This window comes from Anguilla anguilla, chromosome 17 (genome assembly GCF_013347855.1).
Source record: "Anguilla anguilla isolate fAngAng1 chromosome 17, fAngAng1.pri, whole genome shotgun sequence".
NCBI classification, from domain to species: Eukaryota; Metazoa; Chordata; class Actinopteri; order Anguilliformes; family Anguillidae; genus Anguilla; species Anguilla anguilla.
Window position 1 is genome coordinate 6,602,489 of NC_049217.1, and position 21,300 is coordinate 6,623,788.

At 39.9% G+C, this 21,300-nt stretch overlaps 1 protein-coding gene across 1 annotated transcript; it reads left to right on the forward strand.

Annotated features, from left to right (window-relative positions):
• The first annotated feature begins 929 nt into the window (after positions 1–929).
• Positions 930–19,944, forward strand: LOC118216362 (beta-1,4 N-acetylgalactosaminyltransferase 2-like). Its single transcript, XM_035397453.1, has 11 exons — positions 930–1,106; positions 5,557–5,613; positions 6,859–7,008; positions 7,691–7,797; positions 9,319–9,356; positions 11,921–12,101; positions 12,685–12,771; positions 14,870–15,051; positions 16,521–16,664; positions 17,439–17,661; positions 19,388–19,944. The coding sequence occupies exons 1-11, from the start codon at positions 982–984 to the stop codon at positions 19,567–19,569; spliced, it is 1,476 nt and encodes a 491-aa protein (XP_035253344.1). The 5' UTR covers positions 930–981; the 3' UTR covers positions 19,570–19,944.
• Positions 19,945–21,300: the final 1,356 nt, after the last annotated feature.

Below are 21,300 nucleotides of genomic sequence, written 5' to 3' on the forward strand. Positions count from 1 at the left end.
ATTTACGTTAACGAGATAAACAGGCTAAAAGAAACATTTTTTTTTCTCCAAAAGAACTAAACGCACAATATTCTCTCGTGAATGACACTATGGCTGCTCTTCACCACCAAGCCACCATGGTGCGCAGTAGAATATTGCGCGAACTACGCCTGTTCCTGTTGAGGGCGCGTGAGCCGCGAACGTTCAAACCCACGTGGAAGAAGAAGCCACTGCACGTATCAGCCAACATTATCTTTATAATATATTGAACAGAAAGCAGTAGTATGGACTAGCTACCATGCCGCCGAAAAAAGGCCGCTGCTGCCGGGTCTACAAGCCTGGCTAGTTTCGGTTTTTTCACAAAGAAATAAAAATCAGCTGTTGACAACTGGAATTCACCTGCTTGTCAGCCACTTCGTCCTGGCACCGGGCCTGGGTTGGCATATTTCAGGCCATTGACACTTTGTTATTGCAATATCGCAGACATCTTGGGCAGTTTCGGGTTGTTGCAATTTACTTGATACAATTGTTGCAAGTAGTGAGCTGCTGTGTGTGTGTGTGTGTGTGTGTGTGTGTGTGTGTGTGAAAGTGTTGGACCACATAATGAGCAGTGAAGTCTCTCTCTCTCTCTCTCTCTCTCTCTCACACACACACACACACAGAAAGCACACCCATTAGGCTATTATTTATTTATTTATCTCCACCCCAATATAATGTAATATAATGTAATGTAATGTAGTTATTTTAGAGACCCCCACGAAGCTCAGATTTGAAGAAATAGAAAAAAAAGAATTCCTATCACACCAGTCAGGTTTATCTGGCATCAAAGAATGAAAGAACCACTGTGGGCACCAAAGTACACATTCCTCCATCTAGTTAGAAAATCCAGTTTGGTAGCCATTCGTCCAAGGACGGCCCCCTCATTCGCAAGTTATGCGCCAGGCGTATACACTGTAAACCAGAAACACACTTGGTAACTCATATGTATCCACATCAGACACGATGTCTGGTTTAAAGTCAGTGAGTTTAGGCTGCTTGTTGAAATTCCTGCTCCTTGTTTCTTCACTGGCAGTGCTTGGTTTATTTTTCCAGGAAATAAACCATTGTCCATTAACATCTCTTCAAAGGTAGGATTGGCTTTATGTTTTTAATCCCTTTATTTCTCTAGATGCTTTAACCTCTCCAGGTGCAGTCGTGGTGCCAATAGGAAGAATCCTAGAGGGGGTGCAATGAGCTAAAAAAAATTTGAATGACATGCTCTTTCGTAATCTGTTTTTATTTTTTTTTTCATGTGTACGTAAAGTTTTTGCCTTAACACACCTCTGAGGCTGTCTTTTTAATACCTGCAATGTGGTTAAGATCATGAAGTAATTTATAAACAAAGCTATGTCTGAGAACATTTTACTAGGCAATGTGTTTGTACTATTCTCTAATTAAAATTGAATGAGTAACATGCAGAAAATTTGTTAACACATTTTGGTTGACTGTTTCAATACACTGTTAAAAAAGTATTTTGATGTGAATTAGGGTTAGTGTTTCCAAGATGAAATGCTGGATGATATGCAAATTAGAGCACAGATATGGGATATTCAGATTTATTATAATTACCAAAAACCTGCTTTGAAAAACAATTTTAATGTGCTATATTTTATGTTGGAAAGTTGCACATATGTGGAAAATGATAAATCTCACTCGTTTTAAATGAAAAAAAGATTAAAAAGCACTATACACTAAAGTTCAAAGGTAATTCATGTTAAGACATAAGCACTTTTTTGAGATACTTTAGCTTTTTCAGAAGCTACAGCTTCTGGTTTTACACCACCAGGGAGCAGGAATCTTGCTGTTCCGTTGCAGCCACCTCTTGAAGACTATATCGTAGTGGCGTGCCGTTCGTGAACGATTTGTTCCTTTTGAACTAATCTTTTTGGCAAACGAAAAGAACTGACTCATCTCCATGTACGGATTCGTTCCTTTCATTCAGTTAGTAAAATTGGGGACTTGCCATTGGCTGAAGCTGCAGATATTCCTCCTATTTAACCATTTGGTTGGTAGTAGAAATTAGCCAATGGCAGTATTGATCCGCTTGAACGTGGCGTGCTCTGAGCCTCTCCCGAATGTGTGGCTGAAGCAACGACAGTTCAGTTCCTAAACAAATCGGTGAAGGAACTGGAAATGGACCTGTCATTCAGGAACGAATCCAAGAAGGCACTGGACCTGGACCTGTCATTCAGGAACGAATCCAAGAAGGCACTGGACCTGGACCTGTCATTCAGGAACTAATCCAAGAAGGCACTGGACCTGGACCTGTCGTTCAGGAACGAATCCAAGAAGGCACTGGACCTGGACCTGTCGTTCAGGAACGAATCCAAGAAGGCACTGGACCTGGACCTGTCGTTCAGGAACCAATCCAAGAAGGCACTGGACCTGGACCTGTCGTTCAGGAACGAATCCAAGAAGGCACTGGACCTGGACCTGTCGTTCAGGAACGAATCCAAGAAGGCACTGGACCTGGACCTGTCGTTCAGGAACGAATCCAAGAAGGCACTGGACCTGGACCTGTCGTTCAGGAACGAATCCAAGAAGGCACTGGACCTGGACCTGTCGTTCAGGAACGAATCCAAGAAGGCACTGGACCTGGACCTGTCGTTCAGGAACGAATCCGTGAAGGAACTGGACAATCTGTCGTTCGGATCCAGAACAAGTTCGACTACATAACTGCTGCAGCCCTACGCCTCTCCCTCCCCATAATGCCTTCGTATTGCAATGTGAACTTGCCTGTAATGAGTATAGAATTAAAAGGAATTGGGTTGCACTAGCTGGTTATCCCAGCTAGAACGCTATAGCCTATGGGTAGCATACTCTCTGATTTGCATGATGTGAATATTAACATAGCTAATTAATGTTAATATTTTCTTGTTGGTATTTAAAAATTAGCACTATAATATTTTCTAATTGTAATATTGCGTGTTTGCATTTTCTTCCAATAAAATAAAACTAAAGCATCCATCTCACCACCACTCACAACAAATATTGAGACATGTATTATGCAAATGACATGAAAGTGAGGGAGGGAGTAACATTTTTATTCACTATGTACGAATTGCTTTGAAGCGTTTGAAGACACTAGTTTGCAAGCTGAATGGGTTTTAGAACTTTTGAGACAGTCTAACCAAAGATTCCTGGAAAGAAGCGCAAAGAATATGACGAACAAAGAAGCGGGTGGAGTAGTTGATTCTATTTTTACTGCTCTGAGCAGAGGGAGTTGGTCAAGATGACAAAGGTGCTTTGAGGTGCTTTGGAGGTGAATCTAGCATTTCCGACAATCCCACAGCAAGTAGGCTATAGCCTATGCACAGCACTGCATTTGATAAGGTGCTTTTCCACCGGATGGTACTGGCTCAACTCGACGCGATTTTAGAGTCTGAAGTCAGAATCAGTCACTGCATGACTCTCGTTCTCGTTCTCATTCACTGGGAACTAGAGTCAGTGAACGAAGAGTCAGAAGTGGGAGTCGGGAAAGAAGGACCCGGTGAACGAATCCGGGAACAAATCATTTTTACGGAACGCAGTCAAAGGACTTGTGTCCCTGAAAGGAACTGGAACGCCCACCACTACTATATCGAATTGGCGTGGCTTGTATCTGTGCAGCCCATGCCCATCGCAGGCATCCAAAAACTCCACTTTCACTCGGAGTGGTACTTTCCTGCTGTTTGGACGGAGGTACGATTCTATCGCCCCCTGTCTTCCCCAGCTGCTGGATTTAACTCCCGCACACCTGACGTAGGCGGCCATGTTTGAAGCAGCCCTCTCGCGGCTGTCTTATACATACAGCACTTCACATTCATTACACATAACAAAGCCAACACTTGAATCATCATCGTGACCTACTTTACAAAATGTCTCCTACACTGAACTCTGTTGCTCTTCTTATCTCTTGATTTTTAAACTCTACTTTTCGTATTCTTTTCCGCCTGCCGTGCCATGTTGGGATTTGCAGTGACCTATAATGGAGCGCACAATTGGTGCAATGAGACCGAATCAGACTGTAGCTTACTAACGTATTCCAGTCAGCAAATCAAGCCTCAAAGACATTTTTATTTGATTCAAAATAGCGTAATTTTATCTGTTTCTTTCTCATTCGTCCGCCACCCACTCATGATTAATCAGAACGTAGTCTTTTGTGACCCAACCCACCTGACCCATGAATATTAACCATGGGGTTTTTCAGTAAATTTTTGCATCACACCTAAGCAGAGCATGCCTGAAATTCTGCTTCTGGGAAAACATTGATTTGTCAGTCATCTTTCCTGGTGAGGTACATTTAGCTGCAGGCAAAGAAATTAGGTTGCAGAGCCAGTTCTGCCAACTGCAATAATTAATTACCTATGATTTTACTTGTAAACAACTTCCAAGGTTTGCAGTTTTTGCGATAGAATTAGAATATTAAAGTGTAAATACCCACTGTAGTTTTCCAAGAGAATCCCAAGTACAGAACCTGAATAAATAAATTTGAACTTGAATTTTAAAAAGTAGAGCCTAACAGATACATTCAGCACTTGGAGTAGAGCCTTACAGATTAATATAAAGAAAAAATAAATATATCTATATGTATAAACCACCAAAATCATCCCCAGATTTAATTGGCTAAAAAAACAGTTCTCTCCCTCTCCACAAAATGGCTGCCGTGCATCACGCAGGTGGGTGCTACATATTGGTGGTGGTCAGGTGAGTTCCCTTCATCAATGTGAAGCACTTTTGAGCATTCAGAAAAGTGCTATATAAATGCAAGGATATTATTATATATATATATATATATATATATATATATATATATATATATATACTGACACACACAAAATGACCAAAATTATCTGGACATCCCTTGGTCTGGGGCTGTTTTTCATGGTTTGGGCAAGATCCAGCGAAGACAAATCCTAACACTACAGCATACAACCACATTCTAGACAATTTTGTGCTTCCCCAAGAAGGCATTCCTGTTTCAGAATGACAGTGCCCCTGGGCACTGTTCTCACTCTTTGTTGGGAATGATGTGGAAGAACTTGACAGGCCTGTAGAGCCCTGACTTCAACCCCATAAAAAAACCTTTACTGGAACAAAATACTGTGGAGGAATTTTACTTCTTGAACCTGGATTTTCCACCTCTGCAATTAGGTGATTTTACTTCAAGGAAGAGGACAAACCTAGACATTTCAATGATTTAAATGTTTTTTTATTCTGGAATTTTAATAGAAAAAGATACAATAATAGGTCTTAATTTCCTTTTTTTGCGTTACCTTTTTGCGTTTTTTCTTTCTGGTCGTTTTAATAATTTATTAGCAGTTGCACCCGTATCATTGGCAGTTTTCAGATCCATGTTGTTTTATATTAAAATGTATGCAGTTTTTTTTTCTCTATCAGTGTGCTTTACTAGAAAATGTGGACCAGTGCAATATTTTGGTCAAGGGCTTATTGATGTTGATGTGTTTCCCTAGCAAACCTTTTATCACATTAAACATGCAATTCCAATTAGACTAATTATTTGCACATATTTTATTATGCTTTTCACTATTTTAACAGGCACCATGAAAGTGAAGAAGCTGAAGAACACGAAGATCTGGATGGAGCACGTAAATGGTATGTTGCTAATATCGATATGATAAAATACGGACCTTTGTCTATGAGGGGTGGAAATAACAGAAATGATGAATTAAACACTGAATCGATTAAATTGCAATTAAATTAAACATTGCATCAAATAAAATGCAATCAAATTAAATATTACATTTAATTGCATTTTATTTGATGCAATATTTAATTTAATAACATTTTATTTGATGCAATACTTAATTTGCTTGAAGTTTAATCAATTCGATGCACTGCAATTCCAATCACCACCGCTTTTATCAATTCACTGCTGCTTTCGCTACCATGCTTGGCAGTTTCACATTTACACCAAGCGTCAATAAAATGATCCTGCCAGCTGAAATAATCTACGTTTAAAGCTACCTAACTGCTATGCGACCAAAGTGCTGAAAAGAAACGGCACATTTCCACGACGACGTAGTATGTCTAAAAAGCCATTGTACTTTGCCAGTGTACTAAAAGCCATTTTACTCACATACTGTACTACGTGCGCCGAACGATAGCGTACACATACAGCATGTAGCACGTAGTATGCAATGCAGCCAATATCATGGGGATACCCCTCAATCCGGGACCCCACTTGGTGGCCCAGGTTTCAATCGTCCTGACACTAAATTTCAGCAAGAGCTCCAGGTTGTTGAGATTCACTTCCAGAATTTTTCCACCAGAGCCTCGCTTATGTTTTCAAGATGGCAGCTGCACAATTTGAGTATATAGCTGAATAAAATGTTTATCAGACAATGTCTGTAGCCTACCGCTCTACTAAAGCCAGACAATTATTGGAAATGAGACAGATAGCTGTCAGGTGCTTATTTACTAGTCTGCAGTTCAACTGGAATTCACATAAAATCAGTTTATATTTTACAATTTCATTGCATTTATTGTGTAGGTCTGTAGACTACCTGGCACCAAAAAGACTGAAAAAGGCTTGTCATGGCTAATAGTCTAGGTTTTATGTCTAGGAATTACTGTACCGGAGCCCAGGCTGTTACTCTCCGTAGTAGCAAAGTGTTCTAGCACCACCATGTGCTCCTTTACCCCTCCAACCAATTTGAAAACTATTCAAGAGGAACCACACTTAGGGAATAGAAAAGTTTCAGTGTGTACGGCAACGTGAATGGCTGAAGAAAAGCCGGGGGTAGTACGGAGTCAGGCTAATAAAGATGTTTGTGTGTCTGACTCAGAACCTGTTCAGTTATGTTCAGTCATGTTCTGATGCATGTTTTGCTTGTGCAGGAACTACGACCCCATGCCCAAAGTCAACGTTCAGCCACAGTCATGTTCCTGTCCAAAAAAATCATTCAATTTAAGCACCTACGTGAACAAGGATAACTTCGGTGACATCGTCAGACGGAGAGCTGAAGAATATGAAAAGTATCAGATAAGGTGAGTGAGTTGTTTGGTATGTAGGCAACAGAGAGAGAGAAAAGCAGTTCCAGCCTAAGCCTTTTTGGCCCTTGAGCTAAGATTCAATTTGTACATCGCTACGAAAGTCGCTCTGCCATATTAATGCTATAAAGAGGATGACACATCCTCACACCATTGTCAAACAAAATGGCAACATGGCACTGCGCCAAGACGATTTTCCACCCACACCCTGATTAAGAAATGCTGAAAGTGGAAACCGAACAATAATCTGCACTTCTAATACATGAGTTTGGGTTTGTTTTTTCTGTACTTGCCCCTCATCAGAACATTAAAAAGTTCAAGAGGCTGTTTTAGGGTTAGGACTTAGGGTTAGAGTTAGGGTTACAATTAGGTTAAGGTTAGGGTTAAGATTAGGCATGTAGTGGTTGGGGTTAGTGTTAGAGGTTACGGAATGAATGTAAGCCAATGTGAAGTCCTCACAAGTATAGCAATACAAAATGTGTGTGTGTGTGTGTGTGTGTGTGTGTGTGTGTGCGTGTGTGCGTGTGTGTCAGACATTTGTCTGCAGTCTGTTGTCTTGGAATGTTCTAATGAAAATTGTTAATTCCCTTTATTATATTGGAACTCTTTGAAGCTCTAAATGAACTCAAAATGGAGAGTAAACTGTGAGCTAAATGAAAGCATGATTCTTCCGTTACAGAAAAGAGTCGATACTAAATCAACTTCTGTTGGCTCCACCAAACTCCCCTCTGCAATATCCAATCCAAGGATTCATTGTGAGTCCTCTCAAAAAAGGCATCATTCCAGGTACTGTAACCGAATCTTTCATTTTGATTAAATTTAACAGATAAACAACGGAATTTTTTTTTTTAAGTGCTGAAAAAGTTCTGAAAAGAAACTGGAATATAGAGTAAGACTTATATATCGAGTTAGACTGTGAAAGACTACTATGTGAGCTCAGAGCAATGGATGAAAATGACACAGCGGACAGAATATATGGACACCATTGAAAATATTATAGCTGGAAAACATATATGACCTGATTTTAAAAAGTAGATATCTACACTAATGTGGGCCCATTCATTTGCATATTTCCACTTAATTTCCATCTTTTATCATCTTTCCCATATTTTGTTTACACTATCAATTTATAAAGTAATGCTCTATTACAACACTACGATTATCATAACACTCATGTTACTATAACACTACTATTGGCATAACACTACTGTGACACTGCTATTGCTGCAACACAGAGGTGCCCACACTTTTTTGGCTTGCGATACACTTTTTCAGTGGCCAGCACAACGTGATCTTCTAACCAATATTGGCGATATTAGTTCATATCACCGGAAAATACTAGTTTGCTAGGCAGATATCGAGCCTAAACGTATGGAGGTGAGGGGAGTAGCTAGCTGACTAGTCCTATCAGAGAATTTAGCTAAACATATTATACTTAGAGCTACCTGAGCTTGCTAGCCATTAACAACGATAGCCCATAGCTTGCTAACTAAATTAGCATAGACAAATTAACATAGGAAAACTGAGTGTAGCTTTTCGCTATAACACTCAAAAAATGAATCGTTGGACAGTGGTTGCATGCAACAGTAGTAAGTAAGCTGTGACTTCATTAAGTTGAAAACATCACATACACTTAATATTGTGTGCAATCACTGTCCATCATTTGACTAAATCCATCTGTTTTTTGTATTTTATTATCTAATCATTTCGTTTTGATTCTACTTTTTGCGTGCAACCACTATCCAACATTTTGTTACTGTAGTAGCGTTCTATACACCCAGTGTTGTGCAGAGCTACTACTAGTTTTACATTTCATACTGTAGTACCATGCATGTTCTTTAACTATTTTGAATATCAAGTAGAATTGTACCTCTATTGGCATAAAAGTAAAACACAACACAATACACACTATTACAGTTACACAACTATTACTGTAGCACACCAGTGATTATAACCAAAATAATAACACAATTACTAAAACAATGTTAGTACAGCACAACTTGTTCTATGGCTCTGTGACCATTATAATGCAACTTTTACTATATAATATTCTATTTGTGTAACACTACTATGTAACCCGAGTATTACAACAATGCAAGTATTACTATGACACTACTATTACAATAATACAAGTATTATTATAACAATAATTTTACTGGAATAACAGAATATTAATACATTCAAAGGAGGATAGCTAGATCCTCCAGAACAGACAAAGCAAAACCAAAATGAGTCACTGTCACAAAGGTGATTGCCACCAAGATTTGGTGAAATAATGACAGTGTTCTGAATTGTACTGTGTTCCAGGTTTAGGCGTGCACGGTGTGAAAAAACAAAACTTCCAGGTAAGTAGAAACAACTGATGTCGGCCCACTTTTCAATTTTTGGTTAAATCTGATGTCACAATAACATTTCTGCTAACTTATAAAAGTGGGAGGGGGAGCATAATTGCAAAAGTTTAATAAGTGAATTGTTATCGAGTCTTGCCTAGCGTTTTACTTTCAGTGTACATACGATCACATGCCATGGTTTTGGTCCGGAGATCCCCAAAAATCCCAAGCATTTATTTAAATAACATTTTTCTGAATTGATCATAAAGCTAAAAAAAACAGCATTGAGGGCTGAAGGAACATTGCTCTTTCTGCCTGTGCTTGTAAATGTCATTAAAATGGTTGCACTCCCCACAGACCCCTCTGTCTTCCAGTGTCCAAGCATTTACTTCACTGCTTGGGGTTATGAGTCGCATCGTATTTGCAAAGCCCACTAGCGAAAAAGTAGACAATGTGGTGGGCCGGCCCTCCCAGTTTTTAGATGTTATTACTGGGCGGTGAATGCAAGGGCTCTGCCCTTTAAGCAAGAGTACGTTCCAGGAATAGGTCGCCTATTGCAGTCAATGTCTCCCCCAAGTGGTTTGTTAGGAAGTAAACATAAATATCTTGCTCCCAGCACTCCATCCATCCACCCATTATGAAACGTGCTTATTCTTGGTCAGGGTCGCAGGGCGGCTGGAGCCTGTACATGCATTAGTGAGAGGTAGGCACTCCTACAAAACAAAATTACAGACTGTCACACATGTAATTCGCCATTTGGCCGTTCTCAGCCATAGAAGGCTTCAAAGTGCCCGGCCAGCGTAGCCCGGAGATAAGACAGAGCAGGAAGATTTTTGGCTGCTCTGGTGTCGCGCTCATGTTGCCATATACCAATCGACAGGGATTAATGTTTGGTATGGGATCAAAAGCTGTCACTCTGTGAGGAATAATGACTAACCTCCTCTGTTCACTGTGTTTGTTTGCAAGCTATTGTGATCTGGCAAGCCAGTCCATTTCTAATCAAGCCTTTACCAAACTTCCAAAATCCAAGTTAGGTAGCTTTCTAGTTAGCGGTCTAATTTAATTTCCTCTGAATGTCACCTCATATATAGATATCTTTTTCAACTTGGTGGCCTTAGTTTGCTGCCCACCCTGTATTGACCCAGCATAGCATTAAACCAGCTAACTTAGCTAGTTATTCCAACTGAAAAATGATGTGTTCTTCTCTGCCCAGGTGTATTTTCCTTTTACATTACTCTTACATTACCCTTACTTTACTCTGGAACTTTGACATGCCCAAACGGCTGTTTGTACAAGTCATGATGTCCACGCAGTCACTATGGTTCGGTCAATACTAATAAAGTGACAAGCAGTCTCATCATAATAAATTGATCAGGGTTTTCATCACTGCAACCTACTGATAAAAAATATTTGATATAAATCTAAATCATCTTGTTGATGACATTATACACAAGGTCTGCAAAGACCAATACCACATCCTCCAGCAATATAAAATCTTTTCTGCTTTCAAGATATTGATTTTAAAAAATTGGTATAATTACACGAGAATGCCTCTTGTTTATGACCAGCATTTTTTCGCCACTGAATTGGTATACCTTCAGGCTATTGTTGACTTTATCTTCCTACTATGACAGAATATGAATTTTTGGTTGTGAAAGATTTTTTTATGTATTCCCAGATAGACTCTATTGTCCAGTGTGTCATGCTTGGGGGGTTTCAGATAAGACTGCAGGGAGGGGTGCATGATAATGGACAACCTACACGCTAATTGTGCAACTTAGAAGCTCTGTCATAGTTGTTTTGTATCATCTACTAATAAATCTAGTAGAGTTTGTTGTTTCTATGCATAGTTTGGCTGCAGGCGCACTGAATGTCAGAGTTGAGTCATCTCAGGACACCGACGTCCTGGCCACTAGGGGGCTTGTCCCAAGGGGTTAAAATATTAAGTAGCATGGTTAAATAATTTTCTCTCAATTTTTAGTCATGATAGTTAATAATGAATAATGGATAAATAAATATGTCATGTCATAATGATTTATAGACAGAAAAGCTACATTGAGAATGAGCGACAGAAGACTTGTATTGATGACTGTCGATGAAAACCTCATTGAAATAAAATATAAATATCAAGCTATGCAATATTGAAATATATAAAATTAACATTGCTGCAAACAATCAAAACAAAGAAGGTTTTATGTCAATTTTATATCATGTGACATTTGCACAGTTTTAGCATGATTCTTGATTCTTAAATGGATCATGCTTAGGAATGTTTATTCTTGCATGTGGACATAATTTAAATCATACGTTGGAACATTTTGTGAAACAATTGTACAACCACATGTAGGATGAAATTCCAAGATGTTTTTGTAAATGAGGCCCCTGGTGCACTAAATCAACTCAACTAAAATTGTGAAGACAACAACCTGCAAAAGAACTGAACTGCTTTGTTACAGTATGGATACAGAACACTTTACCCAATTGAGGATCAGAAGGCTTATGGTTATTAACTTGAGGAAAAGCCACTTACCACAGAAATCACTTGTTTTGTTTAACTGTGGACCCCTGACTATGTGCAGGTGACACTGAGCGTGAGCAGTGGTGTTCTGGCAGTGGAAGGTCTTCAGGAAAAGGACCAAGTGCAGGGACAGGGTGAGATGGTTCTCTCCATTTCTACCTCCAGCCTGCAGTCTCTCAATGACCTGCTGGGTCGGGTCTCCTACAGAAGCACTGTGTACAGCATCAAGTCTGGAGACCTGGGTAAGCCCCTCCCCTGAACTCTGTTCCACTTCTCTCTCTCATCAGTCTATAGGGTTTGTAATGAGCTCTGAAATCACGTTTACTGAACTCAACAGTTTGAATCAGAGCTGGGTAGAGTATTAAAAAAAATAATGAATAAATATGAATAAATATTGCATTAAAGGCACCATAAAACCTAAAAAGGAAAAATTACCGCTACTAATTCAAAACAGCTTTTGACACAATAATGACAGTTCTCATGTCACTCATGCTAAGTTGGAAGAAGCTGGAGTAAGATGCTTTTTTATGTACTGTAGCACAACCTCAGATAGTGTACTCCTGCATAAGTGCAATACACTGAGGTGCTGCTTGGTTCACAATCAAAGGTACCTCATACAGTGATTATCTTGCAAGTAATACATTTTGTTTCGATGAAGGTGTTCAATCTCTTTGAGTCTTACCATTGATACTGATTTAACTAATTAAATTTACATTTTTGATAAACTGATGAGCTACAGCTAAAGACATGAACATCATAAACATCAAACACACCATCATGTGAGGTTACCGTTTCATATGTCCATTTGTTTTGATTCTTCATCAGTACACTTCAACTTTGGGCAGTACAAGGCCATCTTCCCGGTTGTGATCCGACAGCCTACAGTACCAGTTCTGTACGACTTTGGAGAAGGTGAGTCAACCCACCTGTCAATCAAAAACACGGTGACTCCACCCATTCGTGAACTCTGACCTTTCCCAAAATTCCTTTCAGACAATAAGCAAACAACTTATGTGTTCTATCTTGTCGGCATAGAAATAAAGTTAGACATACCATTGTACGTAATGAAAATCTGAAGAATTCCTATTCCGGAAAGCAGAAGCTGAACCCATTATACATAATACAGGGCCAGACTTAGGCAGAGCAACCTGTTGGATCAACCTTTAGCAAAATGTACAATTTGTGAGGTGGTGTAGTGAGTGGACCCAGGTGCAGACAACGAGGCGGAGGCAGAGATGAGGTGGCAAACAATAAAGATTTACTGGTGCAAAGCAAAAACTACAAAAACACTGAATTAAGGCTAAACAAAGGGAAGACAAAATAAACCGGAGATGAGACTCCAAAAATGAACAAAGTTAATACAAAAAAATATATATATCTTAAACAGGAACACAAAGGACAGATAACAAAGAAACAAGTAAACACTCTAAATCACCAAATAGACTTTAACAACAAGCGGAACTTTTAGTGCGCAAGAAGTGAGAGCTAAGACAATAGTCCATGAAAACTCAAGACTGAGCAAAGTCGGGAAACGAAAGACATGGAATAAATAAAGAAAACCAAACAAGACACAGGTGGAACAGATGACACTTCATGAGGCTGGGTAATCAGGATAGACACAGGTGAAAGAAATAAAAAGTGAATAAGGGAGTGCTGGTGACATCTAGCGGTTGGTGCTGGAAGGACCCGGGCGAACCCTGACGCAACTCACAACCAGATTAAATGAACAGATGTATTAAATGACAACAAATACGCAACCTCCAATCTAAAGATGAAGTTTGACTGCCTTAAAAATACAGCGTTACATACATAGACAATTTAGAGCTGCAAAAAAAAATCGATGAAAGAGAATACGAAACCACAGCCTGTTTCTCCCCAAAGTAGGCCCCAGAAAACCAAGATCAAAGTCCAAAAACCAAAAGTCAGCCAAATATTCCAAAAAGCCAGGGATGAAACCGTAAAAATGCCAGGTGAGCTGTACGACAAAAACGTCAGGCCCCTGTGCACCAAACACAAAGCAACACCAGGCCACGATGCAGGGTTCAGATTCCTCAGATGGCAGGTATCAACCCCAAAATTTCCACCGCAACAGATGATAACTGACTGAAGTTAAGCACACAAAAATTCTCTAACTCTGACAAGCAAAAAAAGTTTTGCATTATATTTTGTGCAAGAGAGGGGAAAATGGCTCTGACTGGGTGAAGTGTGGAAGGGTAGGGGAGTGGGAATAGGGTCGGACAGGGACTGCCTTATCTGAGAGTTGACAAATTCAGGCATTTAAGTTAGCTTATGTTGTTGGAAGCAGGGCTGAGCACTATGATATTATTATCCTCAAGATTCATTGTCTTATGGTCTTTATAAAGATACATGATTGTGTGAGAAATATGTTGAACATGTTAGAATATGTCAGCTCAGCTTTTGAATATCTCTTAAACAAAACAAATGGAAGTTTACTTCTACTTCTAACAACATGGCGATATTTGTACACAGATCACTGTCCAAGCCAGCCAGTTGTAATCTCCGCCTTCAGTCAAAATGTTTTGAGAACAGAGATAGAGAGAAAACAGAATGAAATTGCTCAAGGATGCTTCTTTTGATGTTTGTTTGTGGGGGTGGGGTGGGCTGGGGGGAGGACAGAGATAGAGAGAAAGCAGAATGAAATGTAATTTTTGTTACATTTGTAACAACCAGATGTAACCTGGTGTTGTTATTTTCCTTTTTTCAGTGTACTCTTTTTGAGCGAATGTTTTTTTCTAATGATGTTTTGGTCTTTGTTTTTGTTCACTATTATGACAGTAATTCCTACATAATATGCAATAAAGTTTTTGAAATATATTTTATTTTTACCTTTTATGGTTCCCTTTCCGTAAGGATGCTACCTTTGGAGGGCGCTCACTTCTAAGGATGTAGGCAGCAAGGAAGCTTCCCTCTGTTTGAGAGACAGCCAATATCACAGCTATCAAACTTAACATGACTTTATATAATTTGCACATTTATTTTATCATTCCAGATGTCAACTCTCAAGTAACGGTGACAACTAAGACCTTCCTGAGGTACCCTGAAGTGAACCGTCTCGTCAAAAGCATTAGAAAGTTTTACAAAGACATCAAAATCATCATTGCGGACGACAGCCTAAACCCACAGAAAGTGAATGGAGACAACATTGAGCAGTACTTCATGCCACCTGCCCAGGTACAGCTTTTAGAAGAGATGCTGGAAGAGTTTTAGCACATGTACAGTATGCACATGGTGCTACATTACCGAGAGACATAGTGCTGACTGAAAGAGCTCATTGTAGTGTAGTGTAGTATGATGTAAATATGTGGACTGACTGTAAAAATACTTATCACAGTATTTCACAGCAAAGTGCAGTACTGTGCAAAAGTCAGAGACCACACTTTCATTTATTCATTGTCAGATAATAATGCAGGAAACATATATTTAAAAGATAATCTCAGAAAAGCCTCCACCACTACATTCAATATCAAATATATCAGTATTTGTCCTTTTGTGTACCCTACTACCACTTTAAGTCTTTCATCTTTCCAATAAACAAACAAGTTACAGCTGTGTCATACACCATAGCAGTAGACCCCCAGGAAGACAGCAAGATGCAGGAAAACACAGTTAGTTCAGTTGGACTTTTGCCTTTTATTACGTTCCTCCCGGAAGGGGAGGAGAGAACAAATGAGGCATAGGCACATGCCTCCAGAAATAAAATGAATAAAACATGTTGTATTTTCCCTGTATGAGTTCTGGTACTGAAACTGGAAAAAAAAAAAAAACAATAATCTGAAATAACAAAGGGAAAAAAACGACAAAAAACTTAATCTTTTCAGCTCGTCTCATCAGTATTTCGCTCTCTCTCTCATCATTCGTCTCCGTGTTCCAGACCCTGCTGTCGATCAGAGCAGGTTATATGCTAAATAGCTAACAGCCTGTGTGCAGTTGCTGCTCTGACGGTAGCCGTGGTCTTAATCAGCCCGATTCCCCTGCCCAGTCCAGCTCCTCCCACAACTACAGGGTAGACAATACTGCATGATTGATGTTCACTAATGGTATGTCCCGAATCTTTGATTCGTGAGTCAAAATTAAGTAAATAAAAACGTGTGACCGAACTCCTCCTGTCTTCCGCTCTTTGGACAGGATGGGATTTAAGGTTAGTGTTAGGGACAGGACGGGGTTTTGGGTTATGGTTAGGAACAGGATGGGTATTAGCACACTCATTTGCCCCTCTGTCACAGAACAGGGAAGGACAGTGGAGGGCCTCAGTGATATTATTACTGGAGTGTTCACTTTTGAGTGTTCAGTGTTGCATACTAGGTTGAGTGTTACATTCTGTGTTCAGTGCTGAGTGTTACATGCTGTGTTCAGTGTTGAGTGTTCAGCATTGAACACTCTGTTGAGTGTTCAGTGTTACATGCTGTGTTCAGTGCTGAGTGTTCAATGTTACATGCTGTGTTCAGTGTTGAGTGTTCAGCGTTGAACGCTCTGTTCAGTGTTGAGTGTTCAATGTTACATGCTGTGTTCAGTGTTGTGTGCTGCATGCTGTGTTCGGTGTTGAGTGTTGAATGCTGTGTTCAGTATTGAGTGTTGAGTGTTGCATGCTGTGCTGTGTTGAGTGTTCTCTAATGCACTGTTTTTTCTGTTTTACCCTGTAGGGCTGGTTTGCTGGCAGGAACCTTGTCGTCTCGCAGGTCACCACCAAGTACTTTCTGTGGGTGGACGATGACTATGAGTTCTCAGAGAAAACAAAGATAGAGAAATTTGTAGAAATCATGGAGTCTATGCCTGAACTGGATGTGGTAAGCAAGACGTTTCTGCCAAAACAAGAAGTAGTTTCTAGAAGCTGAATGTATATCGGTTCTTGTGTACTTTCACTTTGACTACTTGTGTACTAGATTTTAAGACACCAAGGCAGGACCTTGCAATAAAGATGAGATTCCTAATCCTTTATAGTTTAAGAAACTTTATTGTAATTATTCAGTTTAATACAGATAATTGTGGTTAATTTACCCACAAATATCTATGAAGATATTTGCCTTTATTGTCTTTGTGGTTAGTCTATTGTGTGGGTATTTCAGAGGCCCAGATTTGGACCAATTACTTTGAACTACAGTCAAAGGCAAGATTCTTAATAGCACTTTAGACAGTTATTATTTTGGTACGGAAACAAGGACACACAGCATCATTGATAGAAAGCACCATTCAGCTACTTGAGGCTAATAGCTCCCCCTCCAGCCTGCTAAATGTGAGTGAGTGAGTGAGTGAGTGAGTGAGTGAGTGAGTTAGCTAGTTAGTTAGTTACAAGCTAGGTCCATGAGGTGCTCCACATCTGAAAAATTGCAGGCCATTTTATTCAGATATCTTAATGAGACATTAGTATGTAAAATGTTCATGGATTTTATGATCACAGCCATGAAAGAGGGAAATTCTTAAAGTGCTGTAGACATTCAATCAAAAAAAAGGAAAACAATTACAGACGCACTCAAACTGTTTGCGTTTGCCTTCAGGGAGATTTTGTTTCTGTGGCGGTTTCATGAACAGTTACAGAATGGGGTATCTTCCTGTGTTGGCAGGTAGCAGGTTCGGTGGGCTGGCTAAAAAATTCGTTCAAACTCGTCTATCACGAGGGGGATGAGGAAGGCGGCTGTTTGACCAGAGTGAGGGGGAACTACCAGCGCATTCCAGGCATCCCAAACTGCTTCTTCACCACGGGGGTGATCAACTTCTTCCTGGCCCGGACCGACGCCGCACGCAGGGTGGGCTTCGACCCACTGCTGAAGAGAGTGGGCCACTCAGGTAAGGCCTGGGCTGGACCTGGAGAACCTCCAGCACAGTTTTCCCACAATGTGTTATTGACCCAGTGGGCCACCTGGCATAATTAGCCTATCTGTCCGTCCTAATTAGCCTTATCGGGTATGTCAAGTTTCACGCTATCCTATGGTTTGATGTCAGTGTTAAATAAAATGTGTTTCAATAATTAACGGCAATAATGAGGGAGGCCACTTCCGTTAGGTGATGTGTCAGCTCGTCAGCTGGTCCCAGGGTCAGATGCGCCGAGACTTGGGAAACTTCTTGGAAAAGTCGGGGTCATGACAGGTTGCAGTCAAGACGACTTAGGATGTGCACAAATCTTCCACTTGTGCCCGGCCGCAAGGGAGATACGGAGGAAAAGTATGAAGATACTTTTTCCTCAGAACAGCTGTCGATGGGAAATAGCCCAGCTTGCTTTATTTCTCGGGATGGTGGCAGGCCGACTCAGCGAGGTGCGAGTTGGGAAGCCCAGCAAAGTCCGGCAATGTCCTTAAGGAGATGCATCTACTCGATTAGGCAGTGCCTTACCTCTGAGCAAAGTTGCGCGATGGAACCCCATGTGTGATCCCATGTGATTGGTGTATTGTTTTGGCCACACAAACATTTGACTGGCTTGTGGTATTGGAGCAGTCAATGAAACATGGATAGATAGAGCATCGATTACTGCGTTAATGTTTAAGCTTGTCCCCATTATGCTTGTCCCCATTCCTCCAAAAAGGGGGTGTTCCTTGCCCCAAGCTGATGCTTAATTGGTCCCGCTGAGAGTTTATTGCAGGATCACAAGAAGGGGACAGGCCTTGGTTGACCAAAAGAGTTAATGATGCAGAGAGTCAGGGAGCCAGAGGCCCCAAAGTTCCTGAGTATAGTTAAACATTGTTACAAAATAAAAGTGCAAATCTGGGTTTTTAAATCTGTTGGTCGTGCAATAAGACACACAGGAGCTTTTTGGAATTTTGAAAATCGCTAGTGCTTGAAAATATGACAAAATTGAAGACTAAGTTGAAGACTAATAACTGACCATGTCATTGAATTTCTGTGGAAATTCTACCAAAGTTTCCACCTTGGGGGTTGGGCCTGGAGAGTTTATGACATTTTGTAGGCGTGTCCTCTCTTGCCAACTGGATCTATGCCTGTAGTTTCTGAGCCTGATATTAATGTTGTCTGATAAACTTAGAGACATGCAAAGATTTGAAGAATTTAATTGAAGATCTTTATTCGGAGCCAAATTAAAAACGATTTGTGTCTTGCCCATGTCCGCAGCACACCCATGCTGATATATACAATAACACCATAACATACTTCCTCTTGTGTGAATTGAGTATTCAGCCAAGCTGTTGCACAATGAGAATAACGCTCCCATAATAATGTGATCACTGAGATTGCACAAAATTGCATGTGAAATTATTCATTTATCAAAAGTTCAGTTGCCAGTGGAAGTTCTTTTGGCCCTGCATTTAGAATAAGCTACCATTTCTGCAACATAACTTCAATTCTTAAAATTAATTGAGGACAAAATAAAATATGTCGAATTTATGTTTCTGTTGTTCAGTCTCGTGTCATTACATTGGTTTCTCCTTTTCTTGTTTGATAATTCGATATACTCCACAGGTTTTTCTGTTGTGTTCAATTTTACTGCCTTCGGAGTGGCTTCTTGGCTTCTTGATTCACGATGTGACATTCTGCCCTCTCTTCGGCTGTCTCCTTTCTGCAGAGTTCTTCATGGACGGGCTGGGAGAGCTGCTGGTGGCCATATGTCCTGACGTCGGTCTTAACCACCAGCGTCGGAGGGCAAATCCTCAATATCGCAAATTTCGGAGGCCACCCAGAAATGATACTGACAACAAACTCTACCTCCACTTTTTCAAGAACCGTCTGAAATGTATGAAGTGGTGAAAATGTGGATTGAAGACACACATATGAGTACTGTGGAAGTAGAACTGAATGTAGAACTGCACCTTGATGCTATTTTGGCTTGCAGCTACTATGTTTTTGTTTACAAAATCATGCACACTTTTGTTTGTGGAAGGTACAGTATGTAGGATACACACTACTGCACATATTTCTGTTGTTTATCTCATTTCATGTGGAATTTGTGGAATATTATGGATTGTGTGGTCTTAATATTGCTTGAACTTTTTGAATACATTGTTACTGGGATTCCAGATTCTACCTACGTGCCTGTAAAATCATTTTGGGATACAGAGTGTTGTGGTGTTTCATCATGGAACTGTGACATTCATATATATACATCAAAGGGAGAGCCACATGCACAATAAAAGGTGGCATCTATTTCATCTCACGTCAAATGTGCAAAACTTTGGTGTGAAAATTTATTTATATACATATATATATATATATATATATAAATTTTCACACCAAAGTTTTGCACATTTGACGTGAGATGAAATAGATGCCACCTTTTATTGTGCATGTGGCTCTCCCTTTGATGTATATTTCCTGTGTGTGTGTGGATAAAATAAGCATAATAACCCCTGGCTCATCAGCAAATGCAACTTAATGAGTGTAACTCAGAGCTACTCAAACTTAGTCCTGGGGCTCCCTGTGTGCGCTGGTTTTCCTTTTGACCTGAATTGCAATCCCAGCCTTTTAACAGGCCGGTCGTTATTCTTAATTACACGCTTTTCATGTTTATTTAGCCTTTTAAGCCATTATGTCAAAAATTGCTGTGCATGTCATGGAACTAGATGGTCTGTAGTCACGTAGTGCCTATTGTGCTGTATTGCAAACAGTGAGGTAGAAAAGAGGTAAAAATGTTTTATATCTGATCAAATTAAAGACTGAGGTGAATCAACAGGCTCTTAATTAGAGAAATAGCAGACAACTGGCCACTGAAACTAACCTCTTGGTAGATAATGAAGAATTCACAAGGAAACACAAGGAAGCCTGTAAACCAAGCCTTTGGTAATTATGAAACAACCCAAACACGTGTTCAACAACCTTAATTAAGCAAGAGACTGGTTATAGCAAAAAACAGCATGCACAGGGGTCCCCAGGACCAAAAAGGAGAGCCACTTCTCCTCCTCTTTTTTTAACAGTTATTTTTAATACAACTTAATTGTACTTTGATTAAATTGATTAAATTTGGCATCTATATTGGCACTCACATCCCAAGCCCAACCTTACAGTATCGACCCAGTTGAATCACATTGTGGCACTACAGAGCACATTTTGTTTTTTAAGTCATAAATTCATGAAAAATAAATGTTGTCTTTTAGACATATAAAACTTGCTGTAGTGACTGATCAATTTCCTCATCTGGAACACATCTGTACTTCATTTGCTGCACCCATCTTGGATAGACACCATTTTAGAAATGCTATTAGCCTATGTTTTCCTCTTTCCTCATTTTTGGCCTAATCACATCGGTGAGACCTATGAAACTTAATATATTGGTAGAGGGTACCTCCACATGGCCACTAAGTGAGCTTAGCACTGATTGGCCATTTATCCAAAGCGCAAACATCCTTCTCCTGACCCATTTGCAAGACACTTTCACTGATGTGTTCATTGCTGCTCTTTAAATGTTATTCTAATTTTTTTCGGGAAAAAAAAAAAAAGATGGCCGCAATAAGCAAATGAACCTGTATACGGGTGTGGCTTTTT